The sequence below is a fragment of the Leucoraja erinacea genome, chromosome 18, assembly GCF_028641065.1.
Source record: "Leucoraja erinacea ecotype New England chromosome 18, Leri_hhj_1, whole genome shotgun sequence".
In the NCBI taxonomy this organism is placed as follows: Eukaryota; Metazoa; Chordata; class Chondrichthyes; order Rajiformes; family Rajidae; genus Leucoraja; species Leucoraja erinaceus.
In genome coordinates this window covers 37,773,943-37,796,284 of record NC_073394.1, presented here as the reverse complement: position 1 = coordinate 37,796,284, position 22,342 = coordinate 37,773,943, and the positions used below count along the sequence as shown (strand labels likewise).

General features: G+C 45.3%; 1 protein-coding gene across 1 annotated transcript in view; it reads right to left on the bottom strand.

Annotated features, from left to right (window-relative positions):
- plekha7b (pleckstrin homology domain containing, family A member 7b) overlaps nucleotides 1–22,342 on the bottom strand; it is a 308,621-nt gene that overhangs the window by 133,100 nt on the left and 153,179 nt on the right. Inside the window, exon 4 of the mRNA XM_055649873.1 lies at nucleotides 108–191. Coding sequence (XP_055505848.1) covers nucleotides 108–191 — 84 coding nt within the window. The remainder of the gene's footprint in view (nucleotides 1–107; nucleotides 192–22,342) is intronic.

Sequence of the window (22,342 nt, the reverse complement as noted above, 5' to 3'; positions counted from 1 at the left end):
AATTCAATTCACTATCAATGTAATCAGAGGCAGTTGTGATATTTGCTTCTAAATTCAAGTTGCACAGTCTCAGCTGCAATACGCCACTGCGCACACACAACACTTACTGCTCCGTTAGTATGTACTCAATGTTGTCTGGAGAAATCTGCCCAGTCAGTGGATGTCGAAATGACGTCTGCCGATGATTATGACTGCAATAAATCACAAACATAATTAGCACCAATTTATCACTCTTGAAGTATGTTGATCTTATTTAAGCCAACATTTATTCATCATGAGGCGATTTCCCATGTAGAAGGCACCTCGTACTTCGATATTTCATTCCAATTTCAGCACCCGTGTGCTGAATCTAACAACAGTTCACCGCACCACATTGGTGACAGTTTTTCGCTCATATATTTATGCCCCGATGTGTACGATTATCAGCAGAACTCAAACGTTCCACCGAGCTGAAAAAAATGCCAATAATTTAAATGTTACAAAGCCACCAGCAGCATTAAAACAGAGCGATCAACGCTACCTAGCCATTTTACATGCACTCGCACTCCATAAAACATATCACCTGAGTTTCTGAAGTCCGAGCTGTTTAACTTAAGTTATGCGTGAACTGATGCACCAAAAAGGCTCCTCCCAGGGTTCATTGAGAATATCTTCCAGCGTAATATCCAGCAGGACTGACAATTATTGATTAACTGATGCCCCCCTCTTCCCGCCCCCCCCCCCCCCTTTTTGGCTGTCTGTCTTGGAGACGTTAAGAGAGAAGAGGTAGATCAGCAGAGTTGTCCTGACCTCCCATCTACCTCATTGAAGACCCTCGGACTCTCTTTAATCAGACTATAACATTGCACTAAACGTTATTCCCTTTATCATGTATCTGCACACTGTGGACTGCTCGATTGTAATCATGTATTGCCTTTCCGCTGACTCGATAGCTCGCAACCACAAGCTTTTCACTGTACCTTGTACATGTGACAATAAACTAAACGAGATCCAAGATTCCCGTGGATAATTTAGTTTACTTTAGAGATACAGCACGGAAAAAGGCCCTTCGGCCCACCGAGTCCACGCCGACCATCGATCACGCCTTCACACTCGTTCTATGTTATTGCATTTTCTCATCCACTCCCAACACACAAGGGGCAATTATCAGATGGCCGATTAAGTACCAAACCCATACATCTTTGGAGTGTGGGAGGAAACCGAAGCACCCGGAGCACACACCCACGTGATCACAGGGAGGACGTGCAAACTCTACACATAGAGCACCCCAGGTCAGAGTTAAACCCAGATCCCTGGCGCTGCGAGGCAGCAACTCTACCTGCTGCGCCACTGTGCCGCCCTGAAAAAAATTGTGAATCATCTCTCTCTTACCCTATTTGAGCATTACTCTTATTATTTCAATACATTTCAATTATTCAAGGCTACGTGACTCATTATTATAACTGTGATCAAAAGCCATTTCTTTTGCATATTTCTAAAGCATTTCTAAAGCAAAGAAATAGTCCGGGGTGAAATATTGGTAAGTGACACAGTAGTCCATGTTTCTCTCTCCTGATTCACTGTTATGTCACTGTGAAGTTGGAGTTAGTGCATAATGTCAGAGCTACCAACTCTCACGCATTGAGCGTGAGAATCACGCATTCCGTCCAATTTTCACGCTATCACGCTGATCGCGATGAATTTCAAAACTAATATCAACTGCTTGTGTGCGCATCCGTTGACAAGACAGCAGCATTTTTATTTTCTATTATTCTCACTTGACCGAACACCTCCAAAGCATTTCCCCATGCAAATTTACATTGAAAGACACGGACCGGGCAGTGGAGGAGTATCACCCAGCGCAGCATGTAAGGCCATGTCCAGCAAGCAGCAGTAGATAGGTATATGTACCACGGAACCAGGGGGGGGCTGCAGCTGGACATGTTTCATTATCTCCGGCTTTGGACGAGGCGCTGTTGTGCTCTGTGCAACCTGGTCGTGGGTGTTGGAGATCCGGGTCGGAGGGAGGGATGGAAGCAGAAGCAGCGGCCGGCGTGGGCAGATGCTGACGGGCAGCGAGGCTGGCAAGTGTTTGCCGGGCTGGCGAGTTGCTCGCTGCAGCTCCGGCCATGGAGCAGCCTCAGTGCAAGAGTCCCGGGCCGTCGGAAGCGTTGCGTTGCGCCGCGGCCGTGAGAGTCTCTGTGCCGAATTCGCCCTGGTGACCGGCATGGACCAGGCTGCGGCTCGGTGCATCCTGGAGGAAAATCCTTATAGAAATATATTAAATTATGAATCCAGGTTAGTCGGGAAGTGATGGTAGGTAAATTGGTGGATTAAAGGCCCCATTGGTGGTTAAATCCCCAGGGCCAGATAGGCTGCATCCCACAGTGCTTAAGGAAGTAGCCCCAGAAATAGTGGAAGCATTAGTGATAATTTTTCAAAATTCTTTAGATTCTGGAGTAGTTCCTGAGGATTGGAGGGTAGCTAATGTAACCCCACTTTTTAAAAAGGGAGGGAGAGAAAAAACGGAGAATTACAGACCAGTTAGTCTAACATCGGTAGTGGGGAAAATGCTAGAGTCAGTTATTAAAGATGGGATAGCAGCACATTTGGAAAGTGGTGAAATCATTGGACAAAGTCAGCATGGATTTATGAAAGGTAAATCATGTCTGACGAATCTTATAGAATTTTTCGAGGATGTAACTAGTAGAGTGGATAAGGGAGAACCAGTGGATGTGTTATATCTGGACTTTCAGAAGGCTCTCGACAAGGTCCCACATAAGAGATTAGTATACAAACTTAAAGCACACGGTATTGATGGGTTCAGTATTGATGTGGATAGAGAACTGGCTGGCAGACAGGAAGTAAAGAGTAGGAGTAAATGGGTCCTTTTCAGAATGGCAGGCAGTGACTTGTGGGGTACCGCAAGGCTCAGTGCTGGGACCCCAGCTATTTACAATATATATTAATGATTTGGACGAGGGAATTGAATGCAACATCTCCAAGTTTGCGGATGACACAAAGCTGGGGGGCAGTGTTAGCTGTGAGGAGGATGCTAGGAGGCTGCAAGGTGACTTGGATAGGCTGGGTGAGTGGGCAAATGTATAGCAGATGCAGTATAATGTGGATAAATGTGAGGTTATCCACTTTGGTGGCAAGAACAGGAAAGTAGACTATTATCTAAATGGTGGCCGATTAGGAAAAGGGGAGATGCAACGAGACCTGGGTGTCATGGTACACCAGTCATTGAAAGTAGGCATGCAGGTGCAGCAGGCAGTGAAGAAAGCGAATGGTATGTTAGCATTCATAGCAAAAGGATTTGAGTATAGGAGCAGGGAGGTTCTACTGCACTTGTACAGGGCCTTGGTGAGACCACACCTGGAGTATTGCATACAGTTCTGGTCTCCTAATCTGAGGAAAGACATTCTTGCCATAGAGGGTGCACAGGGAAGGTTCACCAGACTGATTCCTGGGATGTCAGGACTTTCATATGAAGAAAGACTGGATAGGCTCGGCTTGCACTCGCTGGAATTTAGAAGATTGAGGGGGGATCTCATAGAAACTTATAAAATTCTTAAAGGGTTGAACAGGCTAGATGCAGGAAGATTGTTCCCGATGTTGGGTAAGTCCAGAACACGGTCACAGTTTAAGCATGGGGGAAGTCTTTTAGGACCGAGATGCGAAAAAAAAATTCACACAGAGAGTGGTGAATGAGTGGAATTCTCTGCCACAGAAATTAGTTGAGGGCAGTTCATTGGCTATATTTAAGAGGGAGTTAGATGTGGCCCTTGTGGCTAAAGGGGTCAGGGGTATGGAGAGAAGGCAGGTACAGGATACTGAGTTGGATGATCAGCCATGATCATATTGAATGGCGGTGCAAGCTCGAAGGGCCGAATGGACTATTCCTGCACCTATTTTCATTGTTTCTATGTCTATAGAACAAGCTAGATACAGGAAAAAATGTTCCCATTGTTGGGTGAGTCCAGAACCAGGGGCCACAGTCTTTGAATAAAGGGGAGGCCATTTAAGACTGAGGTGAGAAAAAACTTTTTCACCCAGAGAGTTGCGAATTTGTGGGATTCCCTGCCACAGAGGGAAGTGGAGGCCAAATCACTGGATGGATTTAAGAGAGAGTTAGATAGAGCTCTCGGGCCTAGTGGAATCAAGGGATATGCGGAGAAGGCAGGCACGGGTTATTGATTGGGGACGATCAGCCATGATCACAATGAATAACGGTGCTGGCTCAAAGGGCCGAATGGCCTCCTCCTGCACCAATTTTCTATGTTTCTATGGTCTAGTACACCTCTATAAGATCACCCCTCAGCCTCTTGCACTCCATGAATAATGTCCAAGCCTGCAAAACCTCTCCCTATAGCTCAGGCCTTTGAGTCCTGGCAACTTCCATGTAAATCTTCTCGGCCACCCTTTCCTGCATAACAACATCTTTCCTATAACATGGTGACCAAAGCCCAACACAACAAATGTGGCCTTGCCAATGTCTTGGCTATCTTTTTCCCTCGTTATTCGGTGAGGACATTAGCTACAGAATCACTACGGTTCACTGACAATCGACGTGTCTAACAAGTGTTAGGCTTAGCCACATAGAACATGCTGAACTGTTTCTTTGCAGCAGGCGGCACAGTGGTGCAGCGGGTAGAGCTGCTACCTCGTAGCACCAGAGATCCGGGTTCGATCCTGACCTCGGATGATGCGTGTGTGTGGAGTTTATATGTTCTCCTTGTGAGCGTATGTGTTCCCTCTGGGTGATCCGGTTTCTTCCCACATCCCAAGGATGTGCAGGTGTGTACGGTTGAATTGGCTTCAATAAAATTGTAAATTGTGTGTAGGATAGTGCGATTGTACATGGGACAATCGCTGGGATGATGAGCCTGCTTCCACACGGGTCTCTAAAGTCTAAAGACGTGCATGTTTGTAGGTTATTTTGCTTGTATAATTTGTCCCTAGTGTGTAGGATACAACTAGCGTACAGTGATCATTGGTTGGCGTGGACTCAGTGGATCGAAGAGCCTGTTTCCTCGCTGTTTAAAACTAATGCAGGAATGTGCTTTGTGTCATTAAATTTTCCAGCCACGATGCTTCTATTAATACACACGACACATTCTCTGCTCAGTGCAGAAAAACCAACTGTAATTTATCAGAAGGACATTAAACCATGCAGAAGAATTTCTCTCTTATTGTTCAGCGGTTTTGAATATTGGTTCTGTGTTACTTGTCTATTTGTACATGAAAAGAGCATTATTTACACAGAGGGTGGTGGGTGCCTGGAACGCGCTGCCAGGGGTGGTGGTGGAGGAGGAGGCAGATACGATGATGGTGCTTGAGGCTTTGGGAAAGGCTCATGGATATGTAGGGAATTTAAGTACATGGATTATTTGTAGGAAGATAGGAGATGATCTTGGCATCGTGTTCAGCACAGACAATATGGGCCGAAGGGCCTGCTCCTGTCCTATATGTTCTGTGTTCTATGAATTTCGGGTTTTTGTGGAAATCAGTAATAATTTTACCAGCAAACCTATCCTTGATTTTGAATTTTAATTCTAAAGCAGATGTGAAAATCATTCACGAGAACATGAAGTGCAGGTATTGAAAGCAGTTTTCAATGCATTCAACCTTTTTTGTAGCCTATGGTGCATACTGGGTCCTGATGGAATAATCACAAGCTTATAGAACATAGAATAGTACAGCACAGGAACAGACCCTTTGGTCCACTAGGTGCTGTACCAAGCGTAATGTCCTCTGCACATGATCCATATCCCTCAATTCCCTGCATATCCATGTACCTAAGAGTCTCTTAATTTCCACCGTTGTATCTGCCTCCACCACCACCCCTGGCATCGCATTCCGGGCACCCAGCATCCTCTGTGCAAATAAAACTTGCCCTGCATATCTTTAAACTTTGCCCATCTCACCGTAAGGCTATGCCCTCTTGTGGGGGGGAAGTTCTGACTCTCTTCCTTATCTCTGCCCCACACAACTTTACGTACGTCTGTCAGGTCTCCTCTCAATACCCAGCGTTACAGAGAATACAAAGGTTTTTTAAATTATATATTAGTTTTATTGGGGAGATGGATAACAGGAAGAGTTTAATTAGATAATAAAGAAAATGTTATAGCTGCTGAATTGGCATTAGCTGATTATCAGAAAGGAACAGCATTCTGGTGCCAACATATCTGTTAATACACATATTCTGGTGCCAACATATCTGTCCATAGAAACCAATTTATCCAAAAGACTCAAGTAACCTTCAATCTCTTTAGAATGACATTAATTTTCATGAAGGTGCATTTTTTAATCAACTCTTTGTGGAACTAAAATGACCCAACACAGTAAATTCCACTGATTAAAGTTAAAAGTGGAAAAGCAGAAAAAAAATTGACAAATGTATCCAAAATATTCTGGCCACATCTATATTGCCCGATTAACATTGCTCTGAGACTTTGCCTTCCTAGTTATGGATTTCAAGTAGTAAATAAAATTGGCCAAACAGAAAAAGTTCCATTCAAGATAATTGAACAGCAATGGTATGTGGAACTCTGTCAGTGAGATGCACCATGACGTTGCTCAAAGCATACAAATATTACGTTAAAATATATTGAAATCCTTTGCCCTTTTATGCTTCAATTATTCGTCACAGAACGTAATTCTTCTTAACCGTTGCCTAGTTGAATTCCTGCCAATTTCACCAGGGTTTTTAATAATTTGTTTAGTTTAGAGATACAGCAAGCCCATGCCGACCATAGATCACCCGTTCACACTAGTTCTATGTTATCTCACTTTCCCATCCACTCCTTGCACACTAGGGGCAAAGGCTTGGATAGAGCGGATGTGCAGAGGATGCTTCCACTAGTGGGAGAGACTAGGGCCAGAGGTCATAGCCTCAGAATTAAAGGATATTCCTTTAAGAAGGAGACGAGGAAGAATTTCTTTAGTCAGAAGGTGGTGAATCAGTGGAATTCTTTGCCACAGGAGGCTGTGGAGGCCAAGTCAGTCGATATTTTTAAGGCAGAGATAGATAGATTTTTGATTAGTACGGGTGTCAGGGATCATGAGGAGAGGGCAGTAGAAGGGGTTAGGAGGGAGAGATAGATCAGCCATGATTGAACGGCAGAGTAGACTTGATGGGTCGAATGGCCTAATTCTGCTCCTGTCACTTAGGACCAATTGAAGCCAATAAACCTTCACGTCTTTAGGATGTGGGTAGAAATGGGAGCATCTGGGGGAAACCCACGCGGTCACAGGGAGAATGTGCAAACTCCGCACAGACAGCACCCGAGGTCAGGATCGAATTCGGGTCACTGGCGCTGTGGCAAAAAGATGAATGATTTGATTGTTATAAAACTGTTGAGATAATCAGCAGGCGTGTTAAGTATAGATGTTGGATGTTTTGTTGCAGCAGTACAAGACGTTGGTGAGGCCGCATTTGGAGTATTGTGTTCATTTTTGCCACCATATAGGAATGATGCCATTAAACATGAAAGGGTGAAGGATAGATTCAAGAGGATGTTGCCAGGTCTTGATGCTCTGAGCTACAGGGAGAGGTTGGGCAAGCTAGGACCTAGATTCTATAGCCTATTCCTCAATAGGATCAGCGGTGTTCTTATCAAACTGGCGAACAGATAGGGTGAATGCACAGAGTCTTTTACTCGGGGCAGAGAAAGCAAGAACCAGGGGGCAGAGGTTTAAGGTGAGAGGGGAAAGATTGAATAGGAACCTGAGGTGCAATGTTTTCACTCAGAGAGTGGTGGATGTATAGAATGAGCTGGAGTTGAGGCAGGTACTATAACAACATTTGAAACACATTTGGGCAAGTACATGGATAGGAAAGGTTTCGAGGGCTATTGGCCAAACATGGGATAATGGGGTTAGCTTAGATGGGGCATTCTGGTCGGTACGGAGGATTTGGGCTGAAGGGCCTGTTCTGTGCAGTATGACTAAGTTTAAATTGTAAATTGTCCCTAGTGTGTGGGATAGTGTTAGTGTATGGGGGAGTCGCTGGTCGGCGTGGACTAGGTTGGCTAACGGGTCTGTTTCCACGGTAGACAAAAGTGCTGGAGAAACTCAGCGGGTGCAGCAGCATCTATGGAGCGAAGGAAATAGGCAACGTTTCGGGCCAAAACCCTTCTTCAGACGAAGAAGAAGAAGAAAGGAAGAGGAGGAGCCCGAGAGCTGAGGGAGAGCTGAGAAGGGGAGGAGACAGCAAGGGCTACCGGAAATTGGTGAATTCAATGTTTATGCCGCTAGGGTGCAGACTGCCCAATATGAGGTGCTGCTCCTCCAATTTCCGGTGGTGCTCACTCTGGCCAGGGAGGCGGTCCAGGACAGAGAGGTCGGATTCGGAATGGGAGGGGGAGTTGAAGTGCTGAGCCACCGGGAGATCAGGTTGGTTAATGCGGACTGAGCGGAGGTGTTCGGCGAAACGATTCCACACTGTGTCTCTAAGGTCTAAAAACAGCCTCCAATAAGCACATGTTTGCCAAGAACGTACAACATTATTGCTATACAGTAATGCAAAGAGACTTCATTATGAGGTTGGGATTTGACCAGAGTCCCTGGTACTGCATCACTAAGCTCACATTGGAGGGAAAATGGATCTGCATTTCAAGGCAAAATGCAAAGTGCAGGCAGGCACAAACCAAATGCAAATAACTTCACCAAATCTGCTTTTCTGAGCACAACATTTGTGCACTAGTCACAAACGTGGATCTGCAATCACACATTACAATCGTTCCATAAGTTTAAATCTCTACTCCGACAGCAATGTTTCTTACTTTAACAATGATCGACTTAATCTCTCCTCAGATCTGATCCTGTATCTGTACACTGTGAATGGCTCGATTGTAATCAATCATATATTGTCTTTCGGAGGTTACACAAAAAAGCTGGAGAAACTCAGCGGGTGCAGCAGCATCTATGGAGCGAAGGGGTCAGGGAACGGGGGTTCCCCTCCTCCACCATAAATGAGGCTCGCACCAGGGTCTCTTCCATACCCCGCAACACTGCTCTCTCTCCCCATCCCCCCACTCGCAACAAGGGCCGAGTCCCCCTAGTCCTCACCTTTCACCCCACCAGCCGTCACATACAAAAAGTAATCCTCCGTCAGTTTCGCCACCTCCAACGTGACCCCACCACTCGCCACATCTTCCCATCTCCCCCCATATCTGCCTTCCGCAAAGACCGCTCCCTCCATAACTCCCTTGTCAAACTCTTCAAGATATATTGTCTTTCAGCTGACTGGTTAGCACGCAACAAAATCTTTTCACTGTACCTTGGTACACGTGACAATTAACTAAACTCAACAACATAACAGTTTTAATTCTGAATTCTGAATATTCTGAAGAAGGGTTCCAACCCAAAATGTCACCCATCCTTTTCTCTAGAGGTGCAACCTGACCCGCTGAGTTACTCCAACACTTTGCGTCTATGTTCGGTATAAACCAGCATCTGCAGTTCCTTCCAACACATACCCATTTTATTATTCAAGACAACATGCACTCTGAAACTTTCAACAGCTGTTTATTGCTGCAACAGACAAAATCAAAAATCTGCAGTCACTGCACAATGTTGAAGGAAGTTTTCAGATATACTCACAACACCAGTAAGAATGCCAAGATTCATCCTGCCTCGTAAACAGCTGAGAGACAGTCTTTAAATTTTAGAGATACAGTGCGGAAAAAGGCACTTCAGCCCACCGCGTTCATGCTGACCAGCGATCACCCGCACACCAGCACTACCCTACACACGAGGGACAATTTGCAGAAGCCAATTAACCAAAATTTTACAGGAGCTATTTGACCTACAAACCTGCACGTCTTTGGAGTGTGGGCGAAACCAGAGCACCTGGAGAAAACCCACGAGGTCACAGGGAAAACGTACAAACACCGTGCAGACAGCACCCGTAGTCAGGATCGAACCCACATCTCTGGCACTGTGAGGCAGCAACTCCACTGCTGCGCCACCGTGCTGCACTAAGGCACTGAGCCCTGAGGAACCTTTGTGTGTGTCACATACTTCAGGTGAAGTAAAACAGCTTACACAGAAACAAACATCAGGAAGAGCCCTCGAGTTCAGTGACCCTTCCCTTCATAGACACAATTGGCTTTTCAGCAAACAACTTTCTAGAATTAAATACAAAGTTAGTCATCATCATACGTCAGTACATGGAACATAGAACAGCGCATGAACAAGCCTCATGTTGTTAGAAAGAACTGTAGATAGAGTGACAGCATGGAAATAGGCCCTTCAGCCCAACTTGCCCATGCTGACTAACTTGTCCCATCTACACTAGTCCCACCTGCCTGCGTTCTGCCCATATCCCTCTGAACCCGTCCTCTCCATGTACCTGTCTAAATGTTTATTGGATGTTACGATAGTACCTGCCTCAAATACCTCCTCCAGCAGCTCGTTCCATACACCAACCACCCTCTGTGTGAACGAGATGCTGGTTAATGCACTAAAATAAACAAAATGCTGGAGTAACTCAGCGGGTCAGGCAGGCAGCGTCTCTGAAGAACATGGACAGATGACATTTCCGGTCAAGATCCAGGCCATTCTGCCCACAATACCTGTGCCAAACATGATGCCAAGTTAAACTAATCATCTCTGTCTGCACATGATCCCTCCGAAGATAGACACAAAAAGCTGGAGTAACTCAGCGAAAAGGAATGGGTGACGTTTCGGGTCGACACTCTTCTTCAGACATACAGGTTTGTAGGTGAATTGGCTTGGTAAATGTAAAAAATGTCCCTAATGAGTGTAGGATAGTGTTAATGAGCGGGGATCGCTGGTCGGTGTGGATCCGGTGGGTCGAAGGGACTGTTTCCGCACTATATCTCTAAACTAAACATCCCTCCACATCCTTATACCTATCCAAAAGTTTCTTAAACACCATTATCATATCTGCTTCAACCGCTACTCCTGGCAGCGCGTTCCAAGCGCTCACCATTCTGCCTGCCCCGAATATCTGCTTGAACATTTGTCCCTCTAACCCTAAAGCCGTGCCCTTTAGGGTGAGAGGGATAAATGTTAAAGCAGATATTCGGGATTTCCACCCTTGGGAAAAAAATATTCTGTCTGTTGACCCTCGTTAAACCTCTCATAATTTAAAAAATATCGATCAAGTCTCCCAATAACCTCCAATGTTCCAGAGAAAACAATCCAAGTCCCTCCAACCTTTCCCGGAAGTTGATACCCTCTAATCCAGGCAGCATTCTGGTAAACCTCCTCTGCACCCTCTCCAAAGCCTCCTTCCTGTAATGGGGAAAACCAAACTCCAATACTCACGCGCAGCTGAACCAAAGTCCTACAAAGCTGCATCATGACTTCCTGAAAATGGACACAACAATAGTGGAGTAACTCAGCGGGACAGGCAGCATCTCTGGAGAGAAGAAATGGGTGACGTTTCGGGTCAAGAACCTTCTGAGGAGTTACTCCAGCTTTTTGTGTCTATCTTCGGTTTAAACCAGCATCTGCAGTTCCTTCTCACTCATTATTTCCTGACTTTTACATTCAATGCCTTGACCAATGTAAGCGAAAACTTCATTTCATTTCTTGATGCTGATTTCTCATTTTCTTTCTGCCCTTACAAATCATACAACGAGCATGGAATGAGCACGAGTTCCATGCTCATTGGATCTGATAAGTATGGAACAAGATGTCAACAACAACTGGCCGTACAGGTTTTGCTGCATTGGTGGTCCTACCTCCACCCCCCACCCCCAACCCGTTTAATCTGGACAAAATCCACCCTGGAACTTCCCCCGAAAATATGGCCCCTAGGCGGCCGATGTTAACCTCATTAGGACATCCACGCCGATCGGCGGGTCAAATTTGCCCCCCCCCCCGTGGCCATGGCTCTGGAACTCCGACCCAGCCGACTCCGACCCGGCAGATCAGTTCCCAAGGCCAACTCCCAAGCCAACCACCCCCCCCAAAAAGCCGTGACCTCTGTTGGTCCGGCAAAACGTATAATCCCAGAAAGGCTTGGGAACCAAGGGTGCCGCAAACTCTGTGGTAGACCTGAACCGCAACATGACTGCACTGACTGGCACATATCAGAACATATATCAGATGAGTTCATTGTCAAATAAACCAGAGCACAAGGTCCTTGTTTAACTGAACCTCAGAGTAAACAGTCCTGGGTAATGATCAATGCGACTGTTGAAATAAAATTAATGATGAACAAATCTAAAATAGTGCAAAAAAAAAAAAAAAAATTGCAGTAGGGAATAACTGAATGAGGTAGAGTTTAGAGTACGACACAAAGTGCTGGAGTAACTCAACGGGTCAGGCAGCATCTCTGGAGAACACAGATAGGTGATGTTTTGAGACCGGACCCTTTTTCAGCCTGATGCACGCGATCCTTATCCCTCCATATCCATGTGCCCATCTAAAAGCCTCTCAAATCCCCCCATTAAATCCACCACCACCCTTGGCAGCATGTTCCAGGCAACTATCACTCTATGTAAAAAAAATCTTGCCCCACACATCTCCTTCTATCTTTGCCCCTCTCACCTTCAAGCTATGCCCTCGAGTATTTGACATTGCAACCCTGGTCTAAAGGTTCTGGCTTCATATCTCTTCGTATCCATGTGCCTATCCAAAATCCTTTTTACACACCAGCCTTTGTGTAAAAGATTTGCCCGCACCTCTCCTTTCAACTTTAGCCCTTACACCTCAAAGCAATGCCCTGTTGTGTTTGACTCTATGAGACACAGTTGCTGGTAACATGGATGCCGGGATGGTGAATCAGTTGACCATCTGTACAGCAGCTCTGTTGAACAGGAGAGGGCATGTTTTCCCTGGACATTGGCATTTAGAGCACACACTTCCAGGCACATCTTGCACAATGTGACAAGATAAACATGTTTCTGCGATGAACTAATCGGAACTCTGACCCCTCTATCTGCATTCACATTCTGCTTCCCCCAAATCCTTCATTATCATCTTCACGCACAAGAGTTCTTCCACATATTGCTCGACCAATGCTTACTTTGGCAGAACATAATTGGTACTTGTGGCTTTGTAGCTTTGATTAAGTGCACCTCTTTAATCCTGTCCAAAACTAAATGGCAGATCAAATCAATTTCAGATTCAGACGTTTTCTGACGAAGTAAATGGCGCTTTTTCAAAATAGGTTTGAACAGAGAAATCCATTGCATGCTTTGTAACGGTATGTATCAGTGCAGTGTTCCTGCCCCTCTAAAACATTTATTGGCATTATTTCATTTACTGGTCAAGTGTTTATTAAAGATGGACACCAGCACCAACTCGTCCACTCATCGAAGCATTTACAATAGACAACCGAGACAATAGGTGCAAGAGATGGCCATTCTGCCCTTCAAGCCAGCACCACTATTCAATATAATCATGGCTGATCATCCCCAAACAGTACCCAGTACCCAGCCTTCTCTCCATATCCCCTGGCTCCGCTATTTTTAAGAGCCCTATCAAGCTCTCTCTTGAAAGCATCCAGAGAACCTGCCTCCACCTCTAAGGCAGAGCATTCCACACACTCACCACTCTCTGTGAGAAAAAGTGTTTCCTCGTCTCCGTTCTAGATGGTTTACTCCTTATTCTTAAATTGTGGCCCCTGGTTCTGGACTCCCCCAACATCGGGAACATGTTTCCTGCCTCTAGCATGTCCAAACCCTGAACAATCTTATATGTTTCAATGAGAATCCCTCTCATCCTTCTAAACTCCATAGTGTACAAGCCCAGCTGCTCCATTCTCTCAGCATATGACAGTCCTGCCATCCCGGGAATTCACCTTGTAAACCTACGCTGCACTCCCTCAATAGCAAGAATGTCCTTCCTCAAATTAGGGGACCAAAACTGCACGCAATACTCCAGGTGTGGTCTCATTAGGGCTCTGTACAACTGCAGAAGGATCTCTTTGCTCCTATATTCGATTCCCCTTGTTATAAAGGCCAACATGCCATTCACTTTCTTCACTGCATGCTGTACCTTGACGCCAACTATACAACTTGATGCCATTTAGATAATAATCTGCTTTCCTGTTTATTGGCCAAGTATTCACATACAAGGAATTTGCCTTGGTGCTCCGCCCACAAGTAACAACATGACATACAGTGACAGTTACCTAAGTTTTTTCTACCAAAGTGGATAACCTCACATTTAACCGCATTAAACTTCATCTGCCATGCATCTGCCCACTCCCCCAACCTGTCCAAGTCACCCTGCATTCTCATATCATCCTCCTCACAGTTCACACTGCCACCCAGCTTTGTGTCATCTGCAAATTTGCTAATGTTACTTTTAATCCCTGCATCCAAATCATTGATGTATATGGTAAATAGCTGCGGTCCCAGCACCAAGCCTTGCGGCACCCCACTAGTCACTGCCTGCCATTCTGAAAGGGACCCGTTAATCCCTACTCTTTGTTTCCTGTCTGCCAACCACTTCTCTATCCATGTCAGCACTCCACCCCCAATACCATGTGCCCTAATTTTGCCCACTAGTCTCCTATGTGAAACCTTATCAAATGCTTTCTGAAAGTCCAGGTACACTACATCCACTGGCTCTCCCTTGTACATTTTCCTAGTTACATCTTCAAAAAATTCCAGAAGATTAGTCAAGCATGATTTCCCCTTCGTAAATCCATGCTGACTCGGACCGATCCTGTTACTGCTATCCAAAAGTTCGGCTATCTCATCTTTTATAATTGACTCCAGCATTTTCCCACCACCGATGTCAGGCTAACTGGTCTATAAATCCCTGTTTTCCCTATCCCGCCTTTCTTAAAACGTGGGATAACATTAGCTACCCTCCAATCCACAGCAACTGATTCTGAGCCTATTGAACATTGGAAATTTATCACCAATGCATGCACAATTTCTAAAGCCACTTCCTTAAGTACCCTGGGATGCAGACCATCAGGCAGTGGGGATTTATCAGCCTTCAGTCCCATCAGTCTATCCAACAACATTTCCTGCCTAATGTAGATTTCCTTCAGTTCCTCCATCACCCCAGATCCTCTGGCCACTACTACATTGGATGTATGGACAAGAAGGGTTTAGTGGGCATTGGGCCAAATGGGATTAGCCCACTATACCATCTTGGTGGCATGCTCAAGGTGGGCCGAAGGGCCTGTATCGTGCTGCAAAGCTCTCTCACTCTATAGCCTGAAGAAGGGCTTGACTCGAAAAGCCTGTCTGTCCATTCCCTCCCCAGATGCTGCCTGACTTGCTGAGTTCCTCCAGCACTTTTCATTTTGCTCTAGATTCCTGCATTTGCAGTTCCTTGTGCCTTTCTGATTCTAGCAATCCCAAAAGACATATTTCTACCAATAACGAGTCTTCCGGTAGCTCATGCAAACAGGACTGCTCAAATTCTACATTTGTTTGTGGATTTAGCACTGCTTGAACTCTCAAATTTATTTTGATTGATTGTAAGATACAGCATGGAAACAGGCCCTTCGGCCCACCGAGTCCATGTTGACCAGCTATCACCCATTCACACCAGTTCTATGTCACCCCAATTTCTCACCCACTCCCAACACATTGGGGGAAATTTATAGAGAGCCAATTAACCTACAAACCCGCACGTCTTTGGGATGTGGGAGGAAATCAGAGCACCCAGAGAAAACCCACGTGGTCACGGGGAGAGCATGCAAACTCCGTACAGACAGCACCCAAGGTCAGGATCGAACACTGGTCTCTGGCGCTGTGAGGCAGCAGCTCTACCCGCTGCACCACTATGCTGCTCTAATTTCAACCATTCCAGCACAGAATTCACAGAATAAGACACGCCATCTTAAACAATTTTACCAGCAAAATTGTCATCTATAAATATTAACCGTTTCTTTCAATTCCTTATTTAGAAAAGAATTAGTCAAGCGTGGAACTTTTTCAATGGATTTTTCAAGAGAGAGAAATTGTGATTTGGAGGAATGATAACAAAAAGTTCACCTGGAGTTGAGACTTTGCTAGACCAGTTTCTGCATAAACCTCCATCAGGGTAAAAGCACACCTCACTCCCATCAGTCAGATCTAACCAGAAATTGAGTACAATTCACCAGCAGTAAACCGAAGATATACATTACAAGTTGGATGTATTTCACAACAGAAAAATGAAGAATGATATCATAATTCTGTAAATGTACACTTTGGACAATGAAAGATGAATGACACATGGACAATTTAGTTAAGTTTGGTTTAGAGATACAGCGTGGAAACAGGCTCTGCGGCCCACTGAGTCCGCACCGACCAGTGATCACCCCGTACACTGTTGTCTATAATTTACCATTTCTACCAAAGCCAATTAACCTACGAACCTGTACGCCTTTAGAATGTGGGAGGAAACCGCAGCACCTGGAGAAAACCCATACAATCACAGGGAGAACGTACAAACCTCATACAGACAGCACCTGTTGTCAGGATTGAACCCGGGTCTTTAGCGCAGTAAGCATTTTACCTTTATAGTCCAATACTAAACAGCAGTGCAACTCCCTGTATTTCCACTGCAGTAGCATGATCCTGAGGTACACAAAAAAACGTTGCTATGACCATGTTTTCCCCAGTGTGGAGAAGGGTCCCGACTCCTGTCCATGTCCACCACAGATGCTACCTGAACCGCTGAGTTCCAACGGCACTTTGTGTTCATCGCCAGATTCCCGCATCTGCAATTCCTCTTGTGTCTCTCCCTCCCTGTTTGGCCATTTACTCACAGATTGCAAACGTCAATGGAAACAATAGACAATAGGGTTTCGGCCCGAAATGTGGCCTATTTCCTTCGCTCCATAGATGCTGCCGCACCCGCTGAGTTTCTCCAGCAATTTTGTCTACCTTCGATTTTCCAGCATCTGCAGTTCCTTCTTGAACAATAGACAATAGGTGCAGGAGTAGGCCAGGAAACACCAGTGTTTATTATCTATACTAATCGGTCCGATCGTTTGGAGGGAGTTGACTGCTATCAGGAACAGTTACATATCCACCAGTCTAGTTAGCATGGCCTGAAAATCATTACTCAACCAGCAGAACCTTCACAGTGACTGGAAGGGCTCTGGGGAGGGTAATGCTGGGGATGTAATGCCAAGGCTCAAGAAGGCGCTGGTCAGGCCGCTATGGAGCACTGTGAGCAATATTGGGCGCCCTATCGGAGAATATGCTGGCTCTGGAGAGGGTCCAGAGGAGGTTTACAAGAATGATCCCATGAATTATTGGGTTAACATATGATGAGGATTTATCGGCACTTGGCCTGTACTCGCTGGAGTTTAGAACAGTAAGGGGGGACCTCATTGACACTTACTGAATAGTGAACAGCTTGGATAGAGTGGATGTGGAGAGGATGTTTCCACTAATGGAAGAGTTTAGGAACAGAGATCATAGCCTCAGAATTAAAGGACGCTCCTTAAGGAAGGAGATGAGGAGGAATTTCTTTAGTCAGAGGGTGGTGAATAAGTGGAATTCTTTGCCACAAAAGGCTGTGGAGGCCGTCAATGGATATTTTTAAGGCAGAGATTAATTCTTGGTTAGTACGAGTGTCAAGGGTTATGGGGAGAAGACAGGAGAATGGGGTTAAGAGAAAGAGATAGATCAGCCATGATTGAATGGCAAAGTAGACTTGATGGGCTGAATGGTCTAATTCTGCTCCTATCACTTAGGACCTCAGGTCTTATCTGTATGTTGGGCTTCGTCAGTCAAGGAATTGAGTACAGCAAAGACACAAAGTGCTGGAGTAACTCAACAGGTCAGGCAGCATCTCTGGAGAAGTGGAGAACATGGATGGGCGATGTTTAAGGTCGGGGCCCTTCTTCAGACATTGTAGGGTGGGGGGGGGGGGGGGGGTAAAGAAAGCGGGACGAGGGGACAGGCAGGACAAGGCCTGGTAGGTAGGTGACAGGTTGATGCAGGTGAGGGGAGTATAGAAGTTGGGACATTATGTTACGGTTTCAGAATACATTGGAGAGGTTGCACAGAGTATTGTGTTCACGTTTGGTCACCCTGCTATAAGGAAGATGTCATTCAGCTGGAGAGAGTGCGGAGAAGATTTACGAGGATGTTGCCAGGACTGGAGGGCCTGAGCTATAGGGAGAGGATGGGCAGGTGAGGACTTTATTTTTAGAGAAGTCCATGAAATCATATGAGGAAAGAGAGGGTGAATGCACATGTTTACCCAAGAATTAGAAGGCGTCGTTTTAAGATGCGAGGTGAAAGTTTTAATAGGAAGCTGAGGGGCAATGTTTTTACTCAGGGGGTGGTGGGTGTATGGAACAAGCTGCCAGATGAGGTAGTTGAGGCAGGTACTAACTATAACATTAAAAAGACTCTTGGACAGGAACATGGATGGAAAGGTAGAGAGGAATATGGGCCAGACCCAGGCAAGTGGGACTATCTTTTATGTTTAAAGTCTCTGACATTTTACACTGGGTAGTTCTAATGGTTACCATTACTGAGTCAAGCTTTCTTACATTGTTCTTGCTTGAATTTGTATTCCCCTGCTACTGTACTGACTTGAACATTTTCTCAGAACCACCGGTCGATGGTTCTGACCGCTTGCTCTACAATTGAACCACTACTTCACCATACTCCGGAGATAAAAGCTGTTTCATTTGAGAGTGGCATAGTGGCGCAGCGGGTAGAGCTGCTGCCTCACAGCGTCAAAGACCAGGGTTCGAATCTGACGAGTGCTGTCTTTTTGTGGCGTTTGTACGTTCATCCTGTGACAGGGAATTATATAATAATAATATCTTTTGTTGCCATTGCACATAGGTGCAACGAGAATTGGTATGCAGCTTCCTTCCGATGTCATAACTTAATCAACTAAAAATTTAGATACCCAGAGAAACATATATATTTTTTTTAACACAGTAAAACAGTATAAAGTGCAAATAGGTCTGTGCCGGGTCGATGTGCGACGTGACCATCCGAGGGAGACAGTTCAGAGGGGAGGGGGAGGGGGGGGCACTCAACAGGGCTGGTTCAGAGCAACTATAGCTCTGGGGATGAAGCTGTTCCTAAATCTGGAGGTGCGGGCTTAGAAGGCCTTGAAACGTCTGCTGGAAGGTAGAAGTTCGAACAGACTTTTGCAAGGGTGGGAAAAGTGTTTGTGAATGCTGACGGCCTTCCTGAGGCGCCGTGTATAGTAGATGCCCTCCAAGGCTGGTTGCTGGTTTACAAACGCTGGTTTACAAGAGAAGACATAAGTGCTGATTCCTGACGCGTTGAGTTACTCCAGCACTTTGTATCTTCTTCAGTGGAGAAATGTTGAACTTCAGTATTGACAAGTTATCTTTGTGACTGGAGTGTTTTGCCTAACGCCCAGCTGTCAGGAAGTCACTACCTGTGAACACACAACTAGGGAACAAAGTGGATACCTACACTAAGCCTGGCAGTGTTTAAGAAGGAACTGCAGATGCTGGAGAATCGAAGGTTACACAAAAAAGCTGGAGAAACTCAGCGGGTGCGGAAGCCTGGCAGTGTTGTGCATCGGTGGGAATGTGGATGTTCGACTTTAGAGATGGCACAAAAACAGGTCCAACCAGAAATCAGCCCGTACACTAACACTGCACACACTAGGGACAATTTACAACTTATAGAGACTAATTAACCTACAAACCTCTATGTGTTTGGTATGTGGGAAGAAACCTGAGCACCCGGAGAAAACCCACGCAGGTCACGGGGGAACGTACAAACTCCGTGCAGACAGCACCCATAGTCAGGATTGAAACCGTCTCTGGCGACGCAAGGCAGCAACTCTACCGCTGCGCCACCGTGTCACCCCTGGACTGGAATAGATAATTCATTATCAAGATTCACTCCGGCCACCGATAAGGATGATTACCTCGGGGAGAGGAGAGAACTTTGGAAAAATAATGTTTCAGAGTTTGTTCAAAACATTGTGGCAAGCTCTGCTGATGTTTCCTGTATATGTAATTGTAAGAATTATCTATGCAGATACACAGGTGAGAAATCTATTTATCTGGCAGCAATTTCACCCATAAGTGAGATTCCCAATAAAATGTAAGCTCTCGAGACAAGAAACTGCAGATGCTGGAATCTTATATCGAGCACAAAGTGCAGGGGAAACTCAACGGGTCAGGCAGCATCTCAGGAGGACATGGATACGTGATGTTCTTCAGACTATACATCTCCAGATTCTGAATCAAAAGCAGGTTCCTGACCTGAAATGTCACCCCTCCGTGTCCTCCAGAGATGCTCTGACCCACTGATTTAATTCAAAATGTAAGCTCTGTTCAGCTTTTTTAGGTTGATAATTATTACACGTACCAAGCTTTTGTTTTTGTGTTGTTCAACCAAATCAGATTATACTGTACATGAATACAATCAAACCAAACTCCAGTACAATAGGTAGAGCAAAGGGAAGGTACAGAATATAGTTCTCAGCATTGTAGCGCATCAGTTCCAGAGACAAAGTCCAATGTCCACAATGGGGGTAGAGGTGAATCGGACAGTACGATAGTTTATGGAAGGACCCGAGTCTGGTGGTGCGCGCTTTCTAGCTTCTGTACCTTCTGCCCAATGGGAGTGGGGAGAAGGAGAAATGACCGGGGTGGGACGAGGCTTGTCCAGTCTGAAGAAGGGTCCTGTCCAGAAATGTCCACCTATCCTTTTTCTCCAGAGATGCTGCCAAACCCATTATGTTTAATTTTTTGCAAACCAGCATTTGCCGTTCCATATTTCTCTCTTTGATGATGTCGGCTGCTTTTACAAGGCAGTGAAGTGTAGATGCAGTCAATGTTGGTAAATTATGTCTGTGTAATGGACTGGGCTGCATCCACAACTCTCTGCAATTTCAGAAGTTCCTGGAACAGATTTAGGCCATTCAACCCATCAAGTCAATCCTCCCATTCAATCATGGTTGATCCGTGGTTCCTGCCTTAACCCCATTCTCCTGCCTTCTCCCCATAACCCCTGACATTGTTACTAATCAAGAATCTCTCAATCTCCACCTTAAAAATACCCAATGTCTTGTCCTCCAAGTCATTTCTTGCGGTCTTGGGCAGAGCTGTTGCCAAACCAAGCTGTGATGCAACCCACAGCATGTTTTCTGAGTCAGAGGTATGTGGAGACATGCCAAATTTCCTCAGTCTGAGGATGTGGAGGTGTTGGTGGTGTAACTTTTGGCTGAAGCTTCCTTTACATCGATGCAGTAAGGAAGACGGTAAATATTTCCCAAGCCTGCATAGCCACTTACCAAATGATAATAGAAAATACTTCAGTGAAGCATTTCCTCACAAAAGGAAATGCACATCCAAGAATCGACTGCCAATCTAAGTATATTATTGCTAAATTGGATATTGTTACCTGGTAAATCACATGAACCGGATCCCTGTTGCCAGGTAACCTTAGATTTGCTGAAATATCTCGGCAACAGTAAACATGTCGCCTTGACTGATGGCTTGTCTGCTCTAATGGATTCAGCAAGGAAAGTATCATTGGGAAAATCATAGTTGTAATTGTGACTGGAATTACAATTCTATTCTGTGAGTGGATGGATTGCAATTTTAAATGCACATTGCATAGCTCATGACCAACAGAATGAGCAGTAGCCATTCGTGCCAGAGATTATCCCAAAAGATCACTTGTATCCTCCAATAATGCATTACCATTTTTGTCATCCAGGAACCAGCAAAGACTGCAAGAGAGCTAACCTCAAACTAACTCCTCCCTTTCTCCCACACAGAGACATTGGTTTAGGGTGAGGGGGAAAGATTCAACTCAACTTTTCAAACCTGTCTCATACCTTCAGCTCTTTGTTCCAACTATCTGCCTATCAATACTCCCCCCCCCGTCTGTTGACCTATTATCTACCCCATTTTTGTTCTGCCTCTTCCCTTTTCCAGCTTTCCTCAATCAGTCTGAAAAGGGTCTCGTCCCGAAACATTGCCTATCCATGTTCTGCAGACATGCTGCCTGACCCGAGTTACTTGTGTTTTTGTGTATGAACCAGCATCTGCAGTCGTTTGTTTCTACAAACGAACACAATCATCGCTCAGCTATCAAGTAAATTAGATTTTTTGGTGATTGTGGTATATGTGTAAAATCATGAAGGGATGAATGCAGTCTTTTAGCCAAAGTAGGGGAATCAAGAGCCAGAGGACACAGGTTTAAGGTGAGAGAAGCCAGATTTAATAGGAGCCTGACAGGCAACTTTTTCACTCAGAGAGTCGTGTGTATATGGAACAAACTGCCAGAGAGGCAAGTACCATAACAGCATTTAAAAGACACATGTATATGGTTATGAAAGGTTTCGATGGTTATGGGCCAAATGTGGGCAGGTGGTACTAGCTTAGTTGGCATGGACAAGTTGGGCCGAAGGGCCTGCTTCCATGCTGTTTGATTCTTTGATATCTTTATCCTAA